The sequence below is a fragment of the Hyla sarda genome, chromosome 5, assembly GCF_029499605.1.
Source record: "Hyla sarda isolate aHylSar1 chromosome 5, aHylSar1.hap1, whole genome shotgun sequence".
NCBI lineage: Eukaryota > Metazoa > Chordata > Amphibia > Anura > Hylidae > Hyla > Hyla sarda.
This window is the reverse complement of record NC_079193.1, coordinates 212,956,893-212,979,453: the sequence shown is the minus strand read 5'-3', so window position 1 is coordinate 212,979,453 and position 22,561 is coordinate 212,956,893. Positions and strand designations below refer to the sequence as shown.

General features: G+C 46.7%; 1 protein-coding gene across 1 annotated transcript in view; it reads right to left on the bottom strand.

Annotated features, from left to right (window-relative positions):
• Nucleotides 1–22,561, bottom strand: part of PRPF4B (pre-mRNA processing factor 4B) — a 62,500-nt gene that overhangs the window by 21,767 nt on the left and 18,172 nt on the right. Inside the window, exons 2-5 of the mRNA XM_056521072.1 lie at nucleotides 17,341–18,504; nucleotides 16,558–16,735; nucleotides 9,170–9,324; nucleotides 4,272–4,353 (exon numbers count right to left, since the gene is read on the bottom strand). Of these exons, the coding sequence (XP_056377047.1) occupies nucleotides 4,272–4,353; nucleotides 9,170–9,324; nucleotides 16,558–16,735; nucleotides 17,341–18,504 (1,579 nt within the window). The remainder of the gene's footprint in view (nucleotides 1–4,271; nucleotides 4,354–9,169; nucleotides 9,325–16,557; nucleotides 16,736–17,340; nucleotides 18,505–22,561) is intronic.

The following is a 22,561-nucleotide window of genomic DNA, read 5'->3' as shown; positions in this document are numbered from 1 at the left end:
AAAGGAAGTCATGACCTTGAGCTGAAAAGAAGGTACCGGCCGAAGAACCCCCATCTTGGTGAAGCAACAGAAAAGGCGAACGGCCAGAGTGCAGCCAATTCCAACACACGGCAAATGGATGTGACTGTGACAAGGAAGGCCACCTTCCAGGAAGGCAAACCTGACCAAGAGGCTAAAACGGAGAGCCCTGCAGAGCATCCAAAACGAGGTTGAGGTCCCAAGGTACAGTGGGGGACCGGAATGGAAGAAACTCGTGAGCTACGCCCTGCAAAAAAGTGCGTACATGAAGGTTGGACGCAAGAGGGCATTGGAAGGGGACAGAAAGTGCCCTTGATGGTACTAAGGGCAAGGCACGTTTCCAATCCAGATTGCAAAAAGGCCAAGAGATTAGTCAATGAAAAAGAGGTGGGAGAGAGAGAACTAGCCTCACACCAGCGGAAATAGGCCCACCAGGCACGGTGTTAAACGCAGCGGAAGTAAATTGGGGTGGCAGAGGGGTCCTTGGGAGAGGATGTCAGGACGATCCGGAAGACTAAAGGGAACATCTGCCACAAGCAACAACGTACCATACGCGACAAGGCCAATCTGGGGCCACCAGAATCGCCGAGAAGCTCTCTGCCTTGAGCTTCCGGACGACCCAGGGAAGAAGTGGAAGCAGAGGAAAAAGGTAGGGGAGAGCAAAGGGGGTCCAAGGAACCATGAGAGCATCTGCCTCCAGTGCCAGGGGATCCCGCGACCGGGAGATTAAGCGAAGCGAGGGACTTTCCTGTTCCGGCACGACGTGAAGAGATCCACATCTGGAGTTCCCCAGCGGTGACAGATTTGAGTGAAGATCTCTGGGTGAAGGGACCACTCGCCCGGGTCGGCGGTGGAGCGACTCAAAGTCCGCCTCCCAATTGTCGATCCCGGGAATGTGCACCGGCGATATGGCTGGTACGTGAAGTCCCACCCAGGAGACGATTTTCGTCACTTCAGTCATGGCCGCCGAGCTGCGGGTGCCACCCTGGCAATTGTCCATCTGCACCCGCACCAGAAGGCCCCAGGGCAGGCGACTGCAAAGAAGAAGGAACAGGAAGATCGCATGGAGCTCCAGGACGTTGATGGGGAGATCGGACTCTTACGGCGTCCAATGGCCCTGGACCGTTTTGTCCCGGAAGATACCTCCCCAGCCGAGGAGACTCGCGTCCGTGGTCAGGACATGCCAATGGAGAGGCAGGAAGGAGCGACCATCCCGGAGGAGAGGAGACCGAAGCCACCAAAGGAGGGAACGGCGAACTTGGAGTGGATGCCGGATCCCGTGGTGGAGAGACAAGGAGGGTTTGTCCCACAGAGAGGATGGTCCACTGGAGAGGATAGTACTGAAAATGGGCAAAGGGGACCACCTCCATGGAAGCTACCATCTTGCCCAGAACCGACATGCAGGCACGGAAGGGGACCCGAACTGGCCGCCTAAGCAAGCGAATCCCCAACAACAACTTCCGAAGCTTTTCCTCCGGAAGAGTAAGGCGGGCCTCTGCAGTGTCGAAGCGGATCCCGAGAAAGGTCAGAGATTGGGACGGAGAGAGGTTGGATTTCACGCGGTTGATGATCCAACCGAAACTGGAGAGGGTCTGAAGAGTGATGTTGAGGCTCACCAGATTCTGTTCCAGGAAGGGCACCTTGATGAATAGTTCGTCCAGATAGGGGAAAACCGAGACACTCCGAGTGCCGAGGTGAGCCACCACTGCTGACAGCATCTTGGTGAAGACTCGGGGCCCAAAGGGCAGGGCGACAAGCTGAAAATGCCCCGCAGAAAAAGTGAACCTGAGAAACCGCTGGTGGGCTGGAAAGATAGGGTTGTGCAAGTAGGCTTCCCGTATGTCCACGGAAGAGAGAAACTCCCCCGGATCCATGGAGGAGACTACTGACCGCAGGGATTCCATCCAGAAACACCGCAGTCGCACATAATGGTTTAGAAGCTTCAAAATAGAGAATGGGTCAGACAGTGCTGCCCTTCTTGGGACCTACGGAACCTTGAAGCTAGGGGGAAAAAAGAAATAAGACCAGGTCTGGAGAGCTCCAGACCTGTGTCTGCCTCCTGCTGACACTAAGTTAAAACGGAGTTGCTCAGAGCCAGGAGGCGAGTATATCCTGCTGGGAAGTGCAGACTTTCTCTTGTATTTTTGCCTAGTGTAAGCCACCTAGCGGCAAGCAGCATATACCCATGGTCCTGTGCCCCCCAATGAAGCACTCGAGAACATGTCAACAGATATGAACTATTTGGTCCATCTACTCTGCCCAATATTCTATTGGTTTAGTAGCAGTAGCCATTTTCTAAACGCTCTCCATAATATCTATATCCTTCCGGAGATACGGTCTCCAGTACAGTGTACTCCAAGTGAGGTCTCACCAGTGCTTTGTACAGCAGCATGAACACTTCCCTCTTTTCACTACCAATACCTCTCCATAAAAACCTAAACAAGACTTATCAGTCATCCCAGCAAATTAATTCTAAGGTTAGTTCCCTTAAAATTCAAGACTGTCGTTCTTATTGGTGGATAGGAAAAAGCTCTTCGCCCTTAAAAAAAGATTCTGGAACTCCTTTAGGAAGGCAGTATGTGTACTTAATTTACACTAGCCACCTAATGATCTGTCCAAACCTGCAGCTGAAAGTCCAGCATCCTGTAAAAGGGAGTTTTGCAATAATTAATAATTTGTTGAGGCTGGGGGGGGGGGAGAAAAAAAATACATATACCTACCGCTGATCCCCACAGGTTCCATTCAGCATCATCTGATACCTTGACCTATCTTATTGCTGCTGAGATTAGTGTTCGGTGTAGGACCTTATAGGTCAGCCAATCAACTGGTCAAAATAGGACACGGCTAGGGCCAGTGACGGACAGCTGTGTGGACAGGTTCTGCAACGAGCGCACGTTTTGGAAGCAGGAAGAAGACAGAAGATTGGGGCTTCTGATGGAGTTGAACGGCAGATGCAGGGTTGGCCACTATAGGTGTTTTTTTTTTTTCTCTTTCTTTCTTCCCGGCACATGCAGAAAATTAATTTTTATGCTAAATGTTATACACTTTTGTTAAAGGGGTACTCCGGTGAAAAACTTTTTTTTTAAATCAACTGGTGCCAGAAAGTTAAACAGATTTGTAAATTACTTCTATTAAAAAATCTTAATCATTCCTGTTCTTATTAGCTGCTGAATACTACAGCAGAAATTATTTTCTTTTTGAAACACAGAACTGTCTGCTGACATCACGAGCACAGTGCTCTCTGCTGACATCTCTGTCCATTTTATGAACTGTCCAGAACAGCATATGTTTGCTATGGGGATTTCTTTTTACCCTGGACAGTTCCTAAAAATGGACAGAGATGTCAGCAGAGAGCACTGTGCTCGTGATTCAGCAGAAAGCTCTGTGGTTCAAACGGAAAAGAATTTCCACTGTAGTATTCACTGGAGTACCCCTTTAATAATACACTTGCCTCCTTTCCATGCTACTGTTGCTCCTCTGTGTCCCTTATTCACCACTTTACCATGAAAGCAGTGGCTGGGCTGCCACTGCTGGTACACCCTCCATATTCTCATGGCCAGAGAGGGCCAGGATTCTACATACACATGCTGGCTGCCCTGCCACCTTATCTTTACGTAAAAATATCACTGAAGCCACCAGTGAGTCATTCAAAGTGCTAGCAGCTTGCATACAGCCAGCAAAACCTGTGTGCCTGAAGCGTGAATCAAAGCAAGAGCCCTGTGCCACTGAAAGCAGGATGTAAGAGGGGCTCGGCATAGTGCATACCTGAAAATACAAGGCAAGAAAACCCCTTTAATGGACTGAATAAAAGGTAAAAGTTTTAACAAGGTGCTGAACTTTATACAGCAAATTTGGACATTGCACTGACAGCAGTCTAACAGCATAGGTGCATTTTAATCTATCTGGACTCTTTTGCTTGGTAGGTGCAACTTACACAGTGGCTGGATGAGCTGTACCAAGTTTTTTCTTGTTAACAGCCTATGAATTTTATTGGTCTCTGTTCAAAGCTTCCTTTAAAGATGACTGCTGCATACAGAGGGTCTCAAAAGCAAGACCAAGAAAGTCAGATCATGATCAGCGGATCTGTCATGTGAAAACTAACAAACTCTGACAAACTCTTAAAAGACAGCTTAGTACACTGTCTTAGTACACTTTAACATTCATAGCATTTTCTATTTACTTTTAATTAAACATGCAGAGAGTGAGAATTAGGTCAGCCTTGTACACAAGCTTGTTTTTACTTTCATACATACTTCTACGATAGCTAGCCTCTGCTGTCGTCTTTGCTCAATAAGAGCCTCCTCATCTTCTTCTTCAACATCAAAATCTTCAAGGCTACAAAGGAAACAAGCACCCATTTTTATATTAAAACTTGGTCCTGTTGAACTGAGCAATACATGCATTGTTTCAGGGCTAATTATCCTTAAAGGGAGCTTATAACTATAATGTGCAGTCTTGAAAGTACATAATGCCATAATGCGTATCTGCCAGTTAACAAAACTTTAAACTTGTCACTCAGACATGGGAAAAGTTTAAATTGGTTGGGTCTGGGTGTTCAGACCTGTCGATAGTTAGAGAGAGCTTGGAAAAGCAGCCAAGTGCTTCACTGCTCTTTCCTGATTGCTGTAGAGAAATGCTTCATTGTAGAAGTCCCACATTGGAAAAATTATCCCCTATACAAATGATATGGGATACATGCACGGAGCAGGGGTCGGCACGTGTCCTCTATTCATCTCTATGGAAGAGCTGTAGATACACGAGTACTCGAGCACCTCCGGGTCTCCTATAAAGATGAAAGGAAGGCACGTGCCGACCCCTGCTTCGTGAGCGAGGAGAGCCAGAGCACCACACAGGAGATTGGTCGAACCCCCGCGATCAGACACACACACAAACTAATATATATATATATTAGTTTGTGTGTGTCTGATCGAGGGGGTTCGACCAATCTCCTGTGTGGTGCTCTGGCTTCTCACGATAAGTTCATTCATTCAGATCTAGGATGTGTTGTCTTAGTGTGCCCTTTATTTTTTTTGAGCCACACTAAGACAACACATCCTAGATCTGAATGAATGAACTAATCGTGTGAAATACTTTTGTCTTTACATAGTTGAATGTGCTGACAACAAAATAACACAAAAATGATCAATGGGAACCAAATTTATCAACCCATGGAGGTCTGGATATGGATTCACACTCAAAATCAAAGTGGAAAACCACACTACAGGCTCACCCAACTTTAATATAATGTCCTTAAAACAAGTCAAAATTAGGCCAATGCCTGGCCATGTTCCTGATGAGGTGGCAGATGGTCTCCTGGGGGATATCCTACCAGACCTAGACTAAAGCATCCGCCAACTCCTGGACAGACTGTGGTGCAACGTGGCCCGGTGGAGGAGCGAGACATGATGTCCCAGATGTGCTCAATCAGATTCTGGTCTGGGAAAAGGGCGGGCTAGTCCATAGCATCAATGCATTCCTCTTTCAGTAACTGCTGACACACTCCAGCCAAATGAGGTCTAGCATTGTCTTGCATTAGGAGGAGCCCAGGGCCAACCGCACCAGCCTATGGTCTCACAAGGGGTCTGAGGATCTCATCTCAGTACCTAATGGCAGTCAGGCTACATCTGACAAGCCCATGGAGGGCTGTGTGCCCCCCAAAGAAATGCCACCCCACACCATTACTGACCCAGCGCCAAACCGGTCATGCTGGAAGATGTTGCAGGCAGCAGAACGTTCTCCACGGCGTCCACATACTCTGTCACATGTACTCAGTGTGAACCTGATTTCATCTGTGAAGAGCACTGGGTGCCAGTGTTGAATTTGCCAATCTTTGTGTTCTCTGGCAAATGCCAAACATCCTACACGTGTTGGGCTGTAAGCACAACCCCCACCTGTGGATGTCGGGCCCTCATCCCACCCTCATGGAGTCTGCTTCTGACCGTTTGAGTGGACACATGCACATTTGTGGCCTGCTGGAGGTCATTTTCCTGGGCTCTGGCAGTGCTCCTCCTTGCACAAAGGCAGAGGTAGCAGTCCTGCTGCTGGGTTGTTGCCTCCTACAGCCTCCTCCACGTCTCCTGATGTACTGGCCTGTCTCCTGGTTGTGCCTCCATGCTCTGCACACTACGCTCACAGACACAGAAAACCTTCTTGTCACAGCTCATGAACTGCACTACCTGAGCCACTTGTGTAGGTTGTAGACTCAGTCTTATGCTACCACTAAAGTGAACGCACCGCCAGCAGTCAAAAGCGACCAAAACATCAGCCAGGAAGCATAAGAACTGAGAAGTGGTCTGTTGTCACCACCTGAAGAACCACTCCTTTATTGGGGGGTCTTGCTAATTGCCTATAATTTCCACCTGTTGTCTGTTCCATTTGCACAACAGCATGTGAAATTCATTGTCAATCAGTGTTGCCTCCTGAGTGGACAGGACAGTGTGATTTAACAGAAATGTGATAGACTTGGAGTTATATTATGTTGTTTAAGTGTTCCTCTAATTTTTTTTTGAGAAGTGTATGTGTGTATATAAATAGAGAGAGATATATATCTATATATTTTTAGCTACAGTTTAACCCCTTAAGGACTCAGGGTTTTCCGTTTTTGCACTTTCGTTTTTTCCTCCTTACCTTTTAAAAATCATAACCCTTTCAATTTCCCACCTAAAAATCCATATTATGGCTTATTTTTTGCATCGCCAATTCTACTTTGCAGTGACATTAGTCATTTTACCCAAAAATGCACGGCGAAACGGAAAAAAAAATCGTGCGACAAAAATCGAAGAAAAAACGCCATTTTGTAACTTTTGGGGGCTTCCGTTTCTATGCAGTGCATATTTCGGTAAAAATTACACCTTATTATTCTGTAGGCCCATACGGTTAAAATGATACCCTACTTATATAGGTTTGATTTTGTCGCACTTCTGGAAAAAATCATAACTACATGCAGGAAAATTTATACGTTTAAAAATGTCATCTTCTGACCCCTATAACTTTTTTACTTTTCCACGTACAGGGCGGTATGAGGACTCATTTATTGCGCTGTGATCTGAAGTTTTTATCGGTATGATTTTTGTTTTGATCGGACTTATTAATTTTTTAATGGTATAAAAAGTGACCAAAAATGCGCTTTTTTTGACTTTGGAATTTTTTTGCACGTACGCCATTGACCGTGCGGTTTAATTAATGATATATTTTTATAGTTCGGACATTTACGCACACGGCGATACCGCATATGTTTATTTTTATTTTTTTTACACTTATTTTTTTATGGGAAAAGGGGGGTGATTCAAACTTTTATTAGGGAAGGGGTTAAATGACCTTTAACAACACTTTTTTTAAACTTTTTTTTGCAGTGTTATAGCTCCCATAGGGACCTATAACACTGCACACACTGATCTCCTATGCTGATCACTGACATATATTAACACGCCTGTGATCAGTGTTATCGGCGCTTGACTGCTCCTGCCTGGATCTCAGGCATGGAGCAGTCATTCGCCGATCAGACACCGAGGAGGCAGGTAAGGGCCCTCCCGGTGTCCTGCAAGCTGTTCGGGACTCCGCGATTTCACCGCGGCGGTCCCGAACAGCCCGACTGAGCAGCCGGGTCACTTTCACTTTAGAAGCGGCGGTCAGCTTTGACCGCCGCTTCTAAAGGGTTAATACCGCACATCGCCACGATCGGCAATGTGTGGTATTAGCCGCGGGTCCCGGCCGTTGATGAGCGCCGGGACAGACGCGATATGATGCAGGATCGCGGCGCGATCCCGCTTCATATCGCGGGAGCCGGCGCAGGACGTAAATATACGTCCTGCGTCGTTAAGGGGTTAAAAGAAGAAAAACCTCAACTCTTTTAAATCCCTAAATCATGTACTGTCCCTTTGAACTCAGCTTTAGAAGAACACTGTTTTAATATATCTGGATTTTAGTTAAATAGGCACTGTCTTGATGGACTGTGGCAGGATATGTTTAAAAGTCCTGGTAATCTCATGGCTCAAGTTTTCCCCTGATATTGACGCAATTGGGAGTCAGAATGCAAGAAGTCCCATAGACTCAAAACTCCTGATCGCATCAGTCTCTGGATGCAAGATGGCCCGAGACATTTAACCCCTTAAGGACTCTGATGGAATTAAACGTGTTTTTCCGTTTTTGTACTTTCGTTTCTTCCTCCTCAACTTTTAAAAATCATAACCCTTTCAATTTTGCACCTACAGACTCATATGATGGCTATTTTTTGCGCTACCAATTCTACTTTGTCATTTTACCCAAAAGTCTATGGCAAAGCACAAAAAAACAAAAAACAAAAAAAATATTAAAAAACATTGTGCGACAAAATTTAAACAAAAACGCCATTTTGTTTCTATGCAGTGCATTTTCTGATAAAAATTACACTTTCTCTTTATTCTGTAGGTCCATATGACCAAAAATACACTATTTAGGACTTTGGAATTTTTTACGTGTACGCCATTGAACGTGTGGTTAAACTAACAATATATTTTTATAGATCAGACATTTACACATTTTTATATTTATTTAGTTTTTCTTAAAAGGGGGGGTGATTCAAACTTTTATTAGGGAAGGGGATAAATAATCTTTATTAACTTTATTTTTTTCAGATTTTTTTTGCAATGTTATAGCCCCCATAGGGGACTATAACATGAATTACACTGATTGCCCACAATGATCAATGCTATAGCATAGATCGATCAGTGTTTTCGGGACTCGACTGCTCCTGCCTGGATCTCAGGCACAGAGCAGTTATTTGGCGATCGGACAACGAGGAGGCAGGTAGGGTGGTCCCAATTAGCCCGAATGAGCTGCCGGGAACACTTACTTTCACTTTAGACGCGTTGATCAACTTTGATCACTGAGTCTAAAGGGTTAATACCGGAAATCATAGTGATCGGTGATGGCCGGTATTAGCCACGGGTCCTGGCTACCCTTAGCTACCGGGACCGACTCGATATGACGCGGGATTACCGCGTGACCCTGCGTTATATCACAGGATATATCGTATATCACAGGAGCCTGCGCAGGACGTAAATATATGTCCTGCGTCATTAAGGGGTTAAACATGTCCTGCTGTTACTAAATGTGACAGGTACACTTTAAATTGTGATCATTTACTAAATAGTTTACAAATAAGCTTTCATACTCATCATCTGAAGATTCCTGTTCCACCTTCATTCCTTCAGAAAGGCTTCCTTTGAATTTATCTTCTTTATCTTTGCTTCTGCTTCTCCTTCGGCGGCTTCGTCCTCCTCGGGAATGTGATCTCCTCCTCATACGTGATCTACTTCTTCTGTTTCTGTAAAAAGAAGAAACATTATAGAAATTCAGGGGCATTCTATTGATGAAAACAGTAAGCCGTAAGCGCAGTCCTTAAAGGGGTACTCCACCCCAAAGGATAGGGGATAAGATGTCAGATTGCCGCGGTCCCGCTGCTGGGGACCCCCGGGATCGCCGCTGCGGCACTGCGCTATCATTACTGCACATAGTGATTTTGCTCTGTGCGTAATGACGGGCGATACAGGGGACGGATCAGCGTGACGTCATGGCTCCGCCCCTCATGACATCAAGGCCCCTTAATGCAAGTCTATGGCAGGGGCGTGACGACCGCCACACCCACTCCCATAGACTCTTATTGAGGGGGCGGACCGTGACATCACGAGGGGCGGAGCCGTGACGTAACAATGCTCCGGCCCCTGTATTGCCCGTCATTACGTGCAAAGCAAACTCGCTCTGTGTAGTAATGACAGCAGGGTGCCGCAGCGGTGATCCCGGGGATTCCCAGCAGCGGGACTGCGGCGATCTGACATCTTATCCCCTATCCTTTGGATAGGTGATAAGATGTAAAGGGGCGGAGTACCGCTTTAAGTACCCTCAGGTGTTCATGTTTTCAGGATTCCCTTAGTCTTTTACAGATGATATAATTATATTCAGTGCATCAGCACAATTATACCATCTGTGAAGGAAATACTAAAACATGACCTATTGGGGGTACTTGAGGACTGTGCTTGGGAAATACTGCAGTAAGCTATTAAAAGGAAAAAGGAAAAAAATAAAATAAAAAAGGAGATATTTTTTTTAACACTCCTTTTTAATCTCTTTCTCGAAGGATCCATTGGGGGACACAGACAGTGGGTGTATCTTGCTGTCTCTAGGTGGTGTGACACTATGGTGATAAAAAAAAGTCGGCTCTTCCCAGCAGGATACACCCGCCTTCAGGCTCTGAGCTAGTCAGTTTAAGTTCCAAAGCAATAGGAGGAGACCAATAGGTCAAGGAAAAACCCACAACTGTCAGAGAACCAGAAGAGAAAACATAACTGACCATACCCTCGTACAGAGAACGAAGGAAAAACCCCAAAAAGGGCGGGAGCTGTGTCCCCCAATGGATCCTTCGAGAAAGAGATTTTATGGGAAGTGTTAAAAAAATCTCCTTTTCTCCATCGGCTCCATTGGGGGACACAGACAGTGGGACGAACCAAAGCCGTCCCTTGGGTGGGCAGATAAGTAATCAGGCAGATGGCTGATCCACTGCCGCCTGCAACACCTTACGCCCCAGGGTAGCATCAGCCGATGCGAAGGTATGAACCCGGTAAAACCTCAAGAAAGTGTGCAAAGACGAACAGGTAGCCGCCTTGCAAATCTGCGAGGCCGAGGCTCTATTCTAGAGAGCCCAGGATGCCCCAACAGAACGTGTGGAATGAGCCACAACCCTGAAAGGAGGAATCTTCCCCTTACAGCGATAGGCTTCCGGAATGGCAGACCAAATCCACCTAGAAATGGTGGGCTTGGAAGCAGGTTGTTCCTTGCGACGACCTTCCGTAAGGACGAAAAAGGAATAACACTGACGAAACAAAGAAGTGATGGAGAGATAAGACCGAGCAGCCCGAACCACGTCCAGCTTGTGCAGTAAGCGCTCCCTAGGATGAGAAGGAGCCGGGAAAAATTACGGGATGACAATATCCTCATTGAGATGAAAGGCCTTAGGTAACAAGGAAGGGTATGGCCGGAAAACAACCTTGTCCTGGTGGATCACCAGAAACGGAGAACGGCAGGAAAGGGCTGCCAATTCAGACACCCTCCAGATGGAGGTGATAGCCACCAGAAACGTCACATTCCAAGAAAGGAGGCGGAGAGACACCTCTCTAAGGGGCTCAAAGGGTGCACCCTGGAGGGCACTCAGAACCAAATTAAAGTCCCAAGGAGGAGAGGGAGACCGATAAGGAGGAACAGTGTGCGCCACTCCTTGCAGGAAGGTCCGGACGGCGTCAAATGCAGCGACTGTAAATTGGGGTGGCAAAGAGAACCCTGAGAGAGCAGGTCCGGACGGATCGGAAGGCGCAGTGGAGTGTCGTCAAGGAGCCTGACTACGTCGGCGTACCATGACCTTCGGGGCCAATCTGGAGCTACAGGAATGGCGGGGACGCCCTCTGCCTTGAGCTTCCTCAGCACCCTGGGAAGAAGTGGAAGAAGAGGGAACAGATAGGGAAGGGCAAACCCCGCCCAAGGAATCACTAGGGTGTCCACGGCCAGAGCCTGAGGGTCCCGGGACTTGGACACAAACAGAAGGATCTTCCGATTGTGCCGGGACGCGAAGAGGTCCACGTCCGGAATGCCCCAGAGGTCGCAGAGTTGCGCGAAGACCTCTGGATGTAGAGACCACTCGCCGGGGTCGGGAGAGGACCGACTGAGGAAGTCCGATTCCCAGTTGAGCACCCCCGGGATGTGAATCGCCGAAATGGCCGGAACCTTGCTCTCCGCCCAGGAGAGAATCTTGGTCACCTCGGCCATGGCTGCCGAGCTGCGAGAGCCGTCCTGACCATTTATGTACGCCACTTCCGTGGCGTTGTCCGACTGAACGCGGACAGGACGGGACTGAAGATGGGACTCCCAATGAAGAAGACTCGCCCGTAATTCCAATATGTTTATTGGAAGAAGGGTCTCCTGGGGAGACCAGAATCCCTGAACCGTCCAACCCCTGATCACGCCGCCCCAGCCTGACAGGCTGGCATCCGTTGTAACAACCTGCCAGTGAAGGGGAAGAAACGACCACCCTAGGAGAAGAAGGGGGAGCGGAACCACCAGAGCAGAGACTGATGGACCCTGCGAGGGAGAACAATCTGACGATCGAGGGACAGAGGAGACCTGTTTCATCGGGAGATAATCGCCAGTTGAAGGGGCCGGTAATGAAACTGGGCAAAAGGTACAGCCTCCATAGTTGCCACCATCCGACCCAGGACTTCCATACAAGAGCGGATGGAGACCGAAACCTGGGTCCAAAAGGAGCGGACCCCCGACCGGAGCGCCAGACGCTTGTCCAGCGGAAGACGAATTCGGGCAGAGGCCGTGTCGAAGTGAAGTCCCAGAAAGGTTAGAGACTGGGTAGGACAGAGGACTGACTTGTCCTGGTTGACCATCCACCCGAAGCGAGTCAGAGTGTGGGGAGTGACGTCCAGATTCTCCAGAGTCTGGGCCCTGGTTGGAGCCTTGATGAGAAGGTCGTCCAGATAGGGTATCACCGAGATTCCCCTCGACCGTAACAGGTCCATCACCGGCGCAAGGACCTTTGTAAAGACCAGAGGAGCCGTGGCTAGATTGAAGGGGAGGGCTACAAATTTAAAGTGCCCCTCCGGGACCACAAAGCGGAGGTACCAATGATGGCCCAGAAATATTGGCACATGGAGAGGTAGGCATCCTTGATGTCCACCGATGAAAGGAACTCCCGTTGTTCCAGGGACGCCAGAGACTGGAGAGCCGCTCGAAACTGCTTCGCCAGGAGGAGGAGACCGGGGGGCCCAGGAGCGAAAAAAAGTGATCCCTCGGAAGGGATGCAAATTCGATCCGGTAACCGTTGGACACCACGTCCCTGACCCAAGAGTCTTGAATGTGAGATGTCCAAATGTCTCGAAAAAGCAAGAGGACCTCCCACCCGAGAAGAAACCTTGTCCCGCAAGGGCGCCTGCCCGGACGCCTGCCCGGACCCCTTGTTGGAGCCGGAGGTCCGAAAGGACCAAAAGGAAAAGGACTTCCTTTGAGAGGTAGGGCAAGCCTTATTTTGAGGTAACAAGGAACTCTTACCTCCCGTTGCCTCCGACATAATCTCATCAAGGCGTTTGCCAAAAAGACGGTCACCCGTAAAGGGACGCTCTGTGAGAGATCTTTTGGAAGCGGCATCCGCATTCCGAGCTTTAAGCCACAGAGCGGCAGAGAGCCGTTAGGTGACCCACTGCATAGGCAGAACAACGGGCTGCCAGCATCCAAGCTGCGCACAGAAAATCCCCAGCTTTAGAGCATTAGAGAGCCAAAGCAGATAGATCCTCCAGGGGGGAATCCCGCTAAGATATCCTGACGGAGCTTTTGGCACCACTCCGACAGGCCCTTGGACACCCATATCGAGGCGAAGATGGGAAGAAGAGAAGAGCCAGCAGCTTCAGTGGCAAACTTCACTAAGGATTCTACCTTCTTATCCGTGGGATCCTTGAAGGTAGCGGCATCTGCCAGAGGCAGTGTAGTCGCCTTATTGATCCGGGAAATTGGTGGATCCACTGAGGGAGGGGAAAACACCTTAGTGACAAAGACCTTGTCAAATGGATAACGTTCTTTAATTGTCTTGATTCCCGGGAACCTCTTGTCTGGATGTTTCCATGCGGTTTCCAGAATGTCGTTAAAGTCAGTGTGAGAGTTGAACTTCTGAGGTGCTGGCTTAGCACAATGAAAGGATAGTCTTGGATTGACATCCGAAGATCCTGGGTCCTTTAAGTGAAAGGTGTCTCTTAGGGCTGTAACCAAAGAGTTCACCATTGCAACTGAGTCCGGGCAGTCCTCTGAGTCAGATGCCGGCTCGGAAGCCTCGTCCACCAGGGGAATGAGAATGAATAGAGGCAGTCCTGGAGGGTGGCGACTCTGACCGAGTACGCGGCTCTGACGTGGCAGAGCGGCGACTCCGAGAACGTCCTCTGGAGGAGCGATGTTTGTGCCCAGATGCCGGGGGGGGGGGGGGGGGGGGCGGGGACCCACGAGGGGAACGCTCACATCTATCTGAAGACTCATTGGAAGAGTCAGACGAGGCACCCCTAGGACGCTTGTGAGAGCGTGAAGTATGTGGAGATGAGGAGCGAGCCCTTCCAGAGGTCCTGCGCAGGGAAGACCCCTTCAAGGCGGACACCACTTACCGGGAGGCCTCAGCCCCTGAGCGGGAGACTTGGGTCAAGTGGTGGAGCGGCTGAATCCACCGGGACCGAAGGGGCATCAGGGGGTCTGGGGGAGCAGGCAGGGAAAGTGGGCTCGGCAGAGCCAGACATCTTGGTATTACAGTGCTTACAGAGATAGTAAGTCCCTGAAGTTCCAGGTCTCTGTTTAGAGGGAGGAACAGCTCTGGGTACGGACATAATGTGGGAAAAGAAGGGAGACAGGAGCTTTCTCACCCTAGTCTGTGTCCCCTGTCAGCTGCAGTGAGAAAACTCACTCTGTGCAGCTAGAGAGAGTGAAACAGGCCAGCCAATAGGAAGAGAGGGGCGTGCCTGAAGCAAGGCACTAAGTAACTGACCCCTTCCTACTGAAAATCGCGCCCACGGCGCTGATTGGAGGCTGCTTCGCGCCTCTGAGCGCTCCCAGCCCTGTGGGCGGAGCTACAGATAGGCCAAAGAGAACTGTCATGGGGCCCGCTCATTGTCCCGAGCGCACCTGTCGTTTGTGCGCTCGGGGGAAAGAGCGGGCGGCCAACGCCGGCAGAGACTGCCGGAAAAAAGGAAGCGGGCGCTGAAGCGCCGCGGCTGACAGCTGCATATAAGGCGCTGTGTACGAGTAACACCAATACACACACACACATAAGTGAAGTGCCGGGAATAAGGCGCTGTGGACGTAGACGCACGCACGCACGCGCACACACACACACACACACACACACACACACACGCGCACGCGCACACGCACGCACGCACATAAGTGAAGTGCCCCATATAAGAAGTCCCTTCAGGTGCCACTGCTCCTCCAAAAATAAAGTGCAGCCCCTGTAAGCTAGCCCCAAAATCTGAAGGTGGGCCAAAACAGGGGGTCTCCAGAGGCTGCGAGTTCGTACCTATGGAGAAAAAAAAGGAGAAAGTACTTACCTCAGTCAGAAAAACTTACCTAATGGAGTCTTCAGTGAAGTCTTCAGTCAGCTTTAGTTACCTGCATCACGCCTGGCTGCTATGCGTGAGCGAGGCGAGCAGGGAAATAGGGAGACCCGGACCCATGAGGTACCACCCAAGCGCTGACCGTTGGCGAGGGGGGGGGGTTAACAGCGCATATACGCAATGTCTGTGCCCCCTTACTCGCAATGGGGAAACTTGGAACCGCAGTCCCTGAGTCCCCACCTGAAAACAGAAAATAAAAGGAATAAAAAACTAACACGTCCCTAACTAGGAAAAAAAAAAATCAGAAGACCTGGTATGGAGCAATCCAGACCACGTCCACCTCCTTCAGACACTAAGCTTAAAATTACTAGCTCAGAGCATGAAGGCGGGTGTATCCTGCTGGGAGGAGATGACTTTTTTTTATCACCATAGTGTCACACCTCCTAGAGACAGCAAGATACACCCACTGTCTGTGTCCCCCAATGGAGCCGATAGAGAAAAAGACTTGATCAATGTGGTAGCTCTTGTCTATTAGTCAATGGAAATCTTTATGGAAATGTATAGGCACACTGGTGGATATGTCAAACATCGGTGGAACATTACACACTGCACTGCCAAATGTATTGCCCTTAAGAGGAGTAAACCTAATCTAACTTTCTTATCCTTCTCTCTTAAGGGTCTTTTTAAACATACGGTATCCTGTGCATATTTAATGTGCAGGATTTAAAGCTGCAGATTTTATGCTGCAGAGTTTAAAGTAAACGAAATGATTGAACACAGCTTCAAATCCTGAGAATCAAATATGTGCAGTATACTGTATGTGTGAATAGACCGTAAATGTATTTTAGTGTACTGTACATCTTTATATATGCTACCTAATTTTCATAATAGATAGTGTCTTAATATGACCTTTAAAGAGTACCTGTCACCAAATAAACTAACTCAGGCTATGTTCCCCAACTACTCCTAACACTCCTCCCACCCTTAAAAAAATTTCGGAGCTTTAAAAAGCTCTGTATCTTACCTTTCTTCTTGCTCACATAGTGCAATCTCCCAGAAAGCATGACATCACTGAAGCCTGCTTTGAGACAACTTCTGCCCTCACATTGTTGCAGTGCTGTGATAAATAGAAGACCTCAAGCTCTGTGCAGCAGCTGTCAGTCTGTATCTTTCAGTGAAGCTCTTTAGAGCTTTTAGTCTGTGCAGCTATCAATCAATCTCAGTGCAGAGAAGCACTTCCTGAGATTTTGACCAAAGTGTTCTGGCCAAAAAGGTAGGAGACCCGTGGTGGCCAGAAGAATACAGCAGAAAAACTAACAAAACATTGTTTTTTTTAATGGGACCAATTACAAAAGTAATTTATTTGGCATAAGGAATCAAAGATTAAAAATCACGTTTAATGACTGTGCCTATTTAAGGCTATATACCTTCTAAGAGGAGATCGACTTCTTCTCCTTGGCGATCTACTCCGTCTGAGGGGTGAACGTGACCTTCTTCGTCCAGGAGATCTGCTTAAACGTCTTCTAGAAGGGGACCATCGAGAAGGGCTAGCTTCTTTTGCCCTTTCATGTCTTGCAAGGCCTTCATCTCTGCCTCTCGCTCTAAACAAATATTCACTGGTGTATTATAAATCATAAATGAAGAATTTTCATAGAATTTTTTGTTTAAAACGTTAAAAAAACAAAAATCATAAAGTGAACAGTGTCATATACCAGTAAATTTCTTCTACATTGGAAGGGATGTTGAACATGTTCCATCCTTAGTTCTTCTGTCTACTTCAGGGGGTCCTGGTCCTTAAAATCTGTGCTATTATATATCTAAAGCACTGGTTTAAGCTAAATGTTGGGCTTGAACATTACCGTCATTAAAAACAACTTTTGACATGTTGCTAAGACATGTCAAAAGTTATTTATTCTACCTGGTTTCACTCCTGAGACTGTCTGCCACCGTGAATTATAAGTCAGGGGAGTGGGCAGCGTTGCGCTCCGCTCCCGAATGGCCAATAGTCTGACCTTTTCTCGGCATACAAGTGCCGCCTACATCCCCAGCTTATATCTCAGAAGTGAGACCCGAAGCAATCAACTTGTGATCTAAACAACATGTCAAAAGTTGTTTTCAATGACAATAATGCTAGTACTCCAGAATTAGCTTTTACATTATGCATAAAAATTATTAAGTGGAGAAAACGGGGTGTTTTTTTTCTTACCTGGGAGAAGACAATCTTCTCCTCTCTGGTTCACGTCGTTTCCTTTCTATAGATTTACTTTTTGCTCTTCTTGTTGGGGACTGTGTTCGAGCAGGGGATTGTTTAGACTTTTTCTCATGTGTAAATGGAGATCGACTATGCCTTACCATCCTATCACGTTGTTTAGGACTAAGACTTCTTGCTTTTGGGCTGCGGGCTGGCCGGCGGCCTGGTGAGCGGTTCTCTTTGCCTGAAGAAGCATCTTTTGAAGGAGACTTGACAGGTTTTTTGTCCCTGTCTATATCAGATCTCCTTAGTTTACGTTCCACTGATCTTGATCTCCTTTCCTTCGATTTGCTTCTTCTGGGTACAGGGGATTTGGACTTCCTACTACGATCTCTAGTCTTGCTCTCGCTAGCTATAGGAGATTTCTTCTGGTCCCTTAACCTTATTCTATCTTCTAAGGGAGATTGAGATTTCCTGTTTTTTTCTGGGGACTGTCTGCGCAATGGTGGAGACTTTTTCACTTGATCTTGGGATTTGTTTCTTTTAGAAGGACTTTTAGATTTCCTTCTCTCCTTTGACTTACTTCTTGGTACTTTTTCTTTAGGAGTTTCAGAGTTGACTTTAGTTTTTTTCTTTTCTGACTTGTGTTTAGTCTTTTCTTTGGACTTACTCCTAGTTCTCTTAGAAACTGTTTTTGAATTCGGATGCTGCTTCCCCTTCGCATTTGATTTTATTGATGCCCTTTTTCCATTTCGAATCTTGTCATTGATCTCTCCTTCCTCTTCAGAACCAGAATTGTAACCCTGCAATATTAAACCCATGCCAGAATGCACTTTACCCTCCATTAATTCATTCTCAAGCTCTGCTTTTATCATAGCCCTTTTCTTTTCCAAGTCTTCCAATAAAGCAAAGTCATCCAGCTTTGCTCTCTTTGATGGTGAATTATCATCTTTGTCAGTATCTATTATTTCTTTCCGCTTGTGCTTCTTATGCTTGTGTTTATGTTTATGTTTTTTGTCCTTGTCTTCTTCAGAAGAATGTTTGTGTTTTTTGTGCTTGCTGCGATGCTTATGCTTCTTTTTCTTATGTTTACTGTGCTTGCTCTGAGGTTGACCATCTTCTGAAACCTCGCCATTTTCTTCAATGCCACTTTTTTCAGATGCGTCGGCTTCCTCCATGCTGCAAACATGAAAAAATTAAATAATAACACTAAGATCTACTATGGCTGCTGTGCCAGAATACTAGCTCCAACTTCTCAGAGCTGTGGCACAACAATCACAACATTGTGTACAAAAATACAATAACAAAGTGGGCCTCATTGACAAGGGGGTGAGATTAAGAGGGTATAGTTTGTAGTGGCTTAAAGGGTCACTCCAATGATGCCATTCCATGTGCTCTCCACAGTTTGGCATGAAGAAACTGCCAAGCGGTGTCCTGAACAGCTTGCAGGAAACAAAGAGGGTCCCTACCTGACTCCTGCATGTCCGTTCGCCGAATGACTGCTCTGTGCCGAGATCCAGGCAGGAGCAGTCAAGCGGCGATAACACTGATTAATGCAATGTTAATGCATGGTAGGCATCGACCGATATCGTTTTTTTAGGGCCGATACCGATAACTTATACCGATATTCCGGTATAAGTTATCGGCTATTTATCCCCTCGTGACACCGCTGCAGATAATTGATTTAAAGCGGGCACTTTAAATCAATGAACAGCAGTGCCTTTTGCGGTGCCATAGACCGCCGCCGACGCCCGCTTCTCTCCCCCTGCCTGTCCGGGGGTCCTGAGTCCTATCACCGCCACCGCTCCCCCCACCGCCGCAGAGCTCCGCTCACCCCACCGCCGCAGAGCTCCGCACCCCCCACCGCACCGCCCGGGCCCATTGCCTCCCCATCCCTGGTTTTATTATTACCTGTTCCCGGGGCCCACTACATCTGGCTCCGGTGGTGTCCTCCTGAGCTGTCACTGTGCGCACTGACTGTGACGTCGCGTCGCATCACTCGTCATTGCGCACAGCGTAACGCAGGATGCAGCAGGAGCCAGAAGTAGCGTGGACCCCAAGAACAGGTAATTATAAAACCGGGGATGGGGGAGACAATGGGGCCAGGGCGGTGCGGAACGCGGTGCGGGGGCTTCGCGGTGCGGGAAGTGCATTATCGGCAAGGTAAGCAGCAGCAGCAGCCCTACGTGTGCAGAGAGTTTTGGAGGCAGGGCCATGCATCACAGTAATACCGGCGTGGCCCTGCCTCCAAAACTCACTGCACACACAGGGCTGCCGCCAGAAAGCCTTGTGTGTATGGTGATCGGGGATTACGCAGCGTATTTCCATCAGCAGCAGATTTTGCACAGTGTGAAATATGCTGCGAAGTAAGCGGTACATGGGACCATACTTTAAATGGGTATTCCAGTCTTAAAAATCGATCACAGGTCAATCAAAAGGTATTTGATCAGCACTCCTTTAAACAATCTATAAAATGCCTATATCTCACTGGTTAACCCTTTAAGGCCCACAGGTTTTTCAGTTTTTGCATTTTCATTTATTGCTCATCACCTTCTAAAAATCACAACGCTTTTAATTTTGCACCTACAGACTCAAAAGAGGGCTTATTTTTATTTTTTTTGCGCCACCAATTGAACATTGAGATGACATCAATCATTTCACCATAAAATTTTCGGAGAACACAGAAAAAATATTTGTGGGGCAAAATTGAATTAAAAAAAAATGCCATTTTGTAACTTTTGGGGGCTTGCGATTCCATGCAGTGCACTTTTCTGCAAAAATGACACCATATATTTAACCCCTTAAGGACGGAAGGTTTTTCCATTTTCATCTTCTAAAAATCATAACGCTTTAAATTTTGTACCTAAAATTCCATATTATGGCTTATTTTTTGAGCCACCAATTGTACTTTGTAATGACATCAGTCATTTTACCGAAATATCCATGGTGAAGCGGAAAATAAATTCATTGTGCGACAAAATTGAAGAAAAAAAATGTAATTTTTTAAGTTTTGGGGTCTTCTGTTTCTACACAGTAAATTTTTCGGTAAAAATGACACCTCTTTATTCTGCTGTAGGTCCATACAGTTAAAATGATACCCTACTTATATAGGTTTGATTGTGTTTTACTAAAAAAAAAAAATATATAAACTACATGCAGGAAAATGTATACGTTTAAAATTGGAGTCAGAAGAAACACCATGCTGGTGTGAAACAGTGCTGTCACTCGTGTTTGTTGGCGTCCGAACCCACCTTTTGTATGCGCTTTTAACTGCACCCTAAATTAAAGATTGAGCACCAGAAGCAGTGAGTGAACTCTCTTCACTTCTCTACCTTCTACTGCTGTGTTTAAAATTTATACGTTTAAAATTTTTGAAAACTTTCTGACCCCTGTAACTTCTTTTTCCGTGTACGGGGCGGTATGAGGGCTCATTTTTTGCGCCGTCATCTGAAGTTTTTATCGGTACCATATTTATATAGATCAGACTTTTTGATCGCTTTTTATTCATTTTTTCATGATATAAAAAGTGACCAAAAATACGCTATTTTGGACTTTGGAATTTTTTTGCACGTATGCCATTGACCATACGGTTTAACTAATTATATATATATTTTTTTAATACTTTTGACATTTCCGAACACGGCGATACCATATATGTTTATTTTTATTTACACTTTATTGTCTAATGTCTACAAGGGGAGGGGGAGCGACGCTGTCTACAAGGGGAGGGGGAGCGGCGCTGTCTACAAGGGGAGGGGGAGCGGCGCTGTCTACAAGGGGAGAGGGAGCGGCGCTGTCTACAAGGGGAGAGGGAACAACAGCACAATCGCTCCAGAGACATTGGTCTTTTTGCCAATGCAAATTTCCTGTTCCGCCCAATGGAGAAGAGAGAAATCTTGGCTCATACTATATCAGCCGCCTCCATTGCACACAACAAGGAAGCACATATCAGCACGGTAAGCAGCGCCAGAAACCGCGTCACTCTGGTGTCACATTCCCTTTAAAAGAAAAGTACTCGTAATTGGCATTGGCGAGTACTAGAATTAAAGTATTGGTACTCGTACTCTGTCTTTAAAAAAATGGTATCGGGACATCCCTAGAAAAGGGGGTGATTCTTACTTTTATTAGGGAAGGGGTTAAATTATCTTTATTAACTTTTTTTCACACTTTTTTCTGCAGTGTAATTGCCCCCCTCTAGTGGCTATTGCACTGAACATACCGATCTCATACACAGATCATTGCCATGCATTGACACGGCAAAGATCAGTGTTATCGGCGGTCGATAGCTCAAGCCTGGATTTCAGGCTTGGAGCAATCAATCACCGATCGGACACAACGGAGGAAGGTAAGGGGACCTCCACTCGCGTTCTAGCTGATCGGGATAACGCAATTTCCCCGCGATTGTCTGATCAGCACGTCTGAGCTGCCAGGAAGCTTTTACTTTCATTTTAGATGCGGCGATCAACTTTGAATGCCCCGACTAAAAGGTTAATAGCACGTGGCACAACGATCAGTGATGCACACTATTAGCCCAGGGTCCCGGCTGTCATTAGCCGCCAGGACCGACCCGGTATGACGTGACAGCGTGACCCCACGTTATATACCAGGACCGGGCGCAGGGCGTACAGGTACGACCTGCGTCCTTAAGAGGTTAATCTGTAGGTCGATACGGTTACAATGATTCCCAATTTATATAGGTTTTTCTTTATTTTACTACTTAAAATAATAACTACAAGCAAAAAAAATTTGCATGTTTAAAATTGTCCTCTTCTGACACCTATAACATTTTCATTTTTCCATATACGGGGTGGTATGAGGGCTCATTTTTTGTGCCATGATCTGAAGTTTTCATCGGTACCATTTGTGTTTTGATGGGACTTTTTGATTGGTTTTTATAATTTTTTAGAGCATACAAAGTGACTAAATACACTATTTTGGACTTTGGTATTTCTTACGTATATGCCATTGACCATGCGGTTTAATTAACATTATATTTTTATAGTTCGGTCATGCACGTGGCGATACCACATATATTTATTTATATTATGTTTTTATATGGAATTTGGAAAAAGGGAGGTGTTTTAAACTTTTAATAAGGAAGAGATTAATGTGTGTTTTTTTACTTTTGTTACCCTTTTTTATTTATTTATTTATTTTTTTATTAGTCCCTTAAGGGGAATTTTAGGAGGAATCATTAGATTCCTCATGCAGATCAATAAGGTTCCATAGAACCACA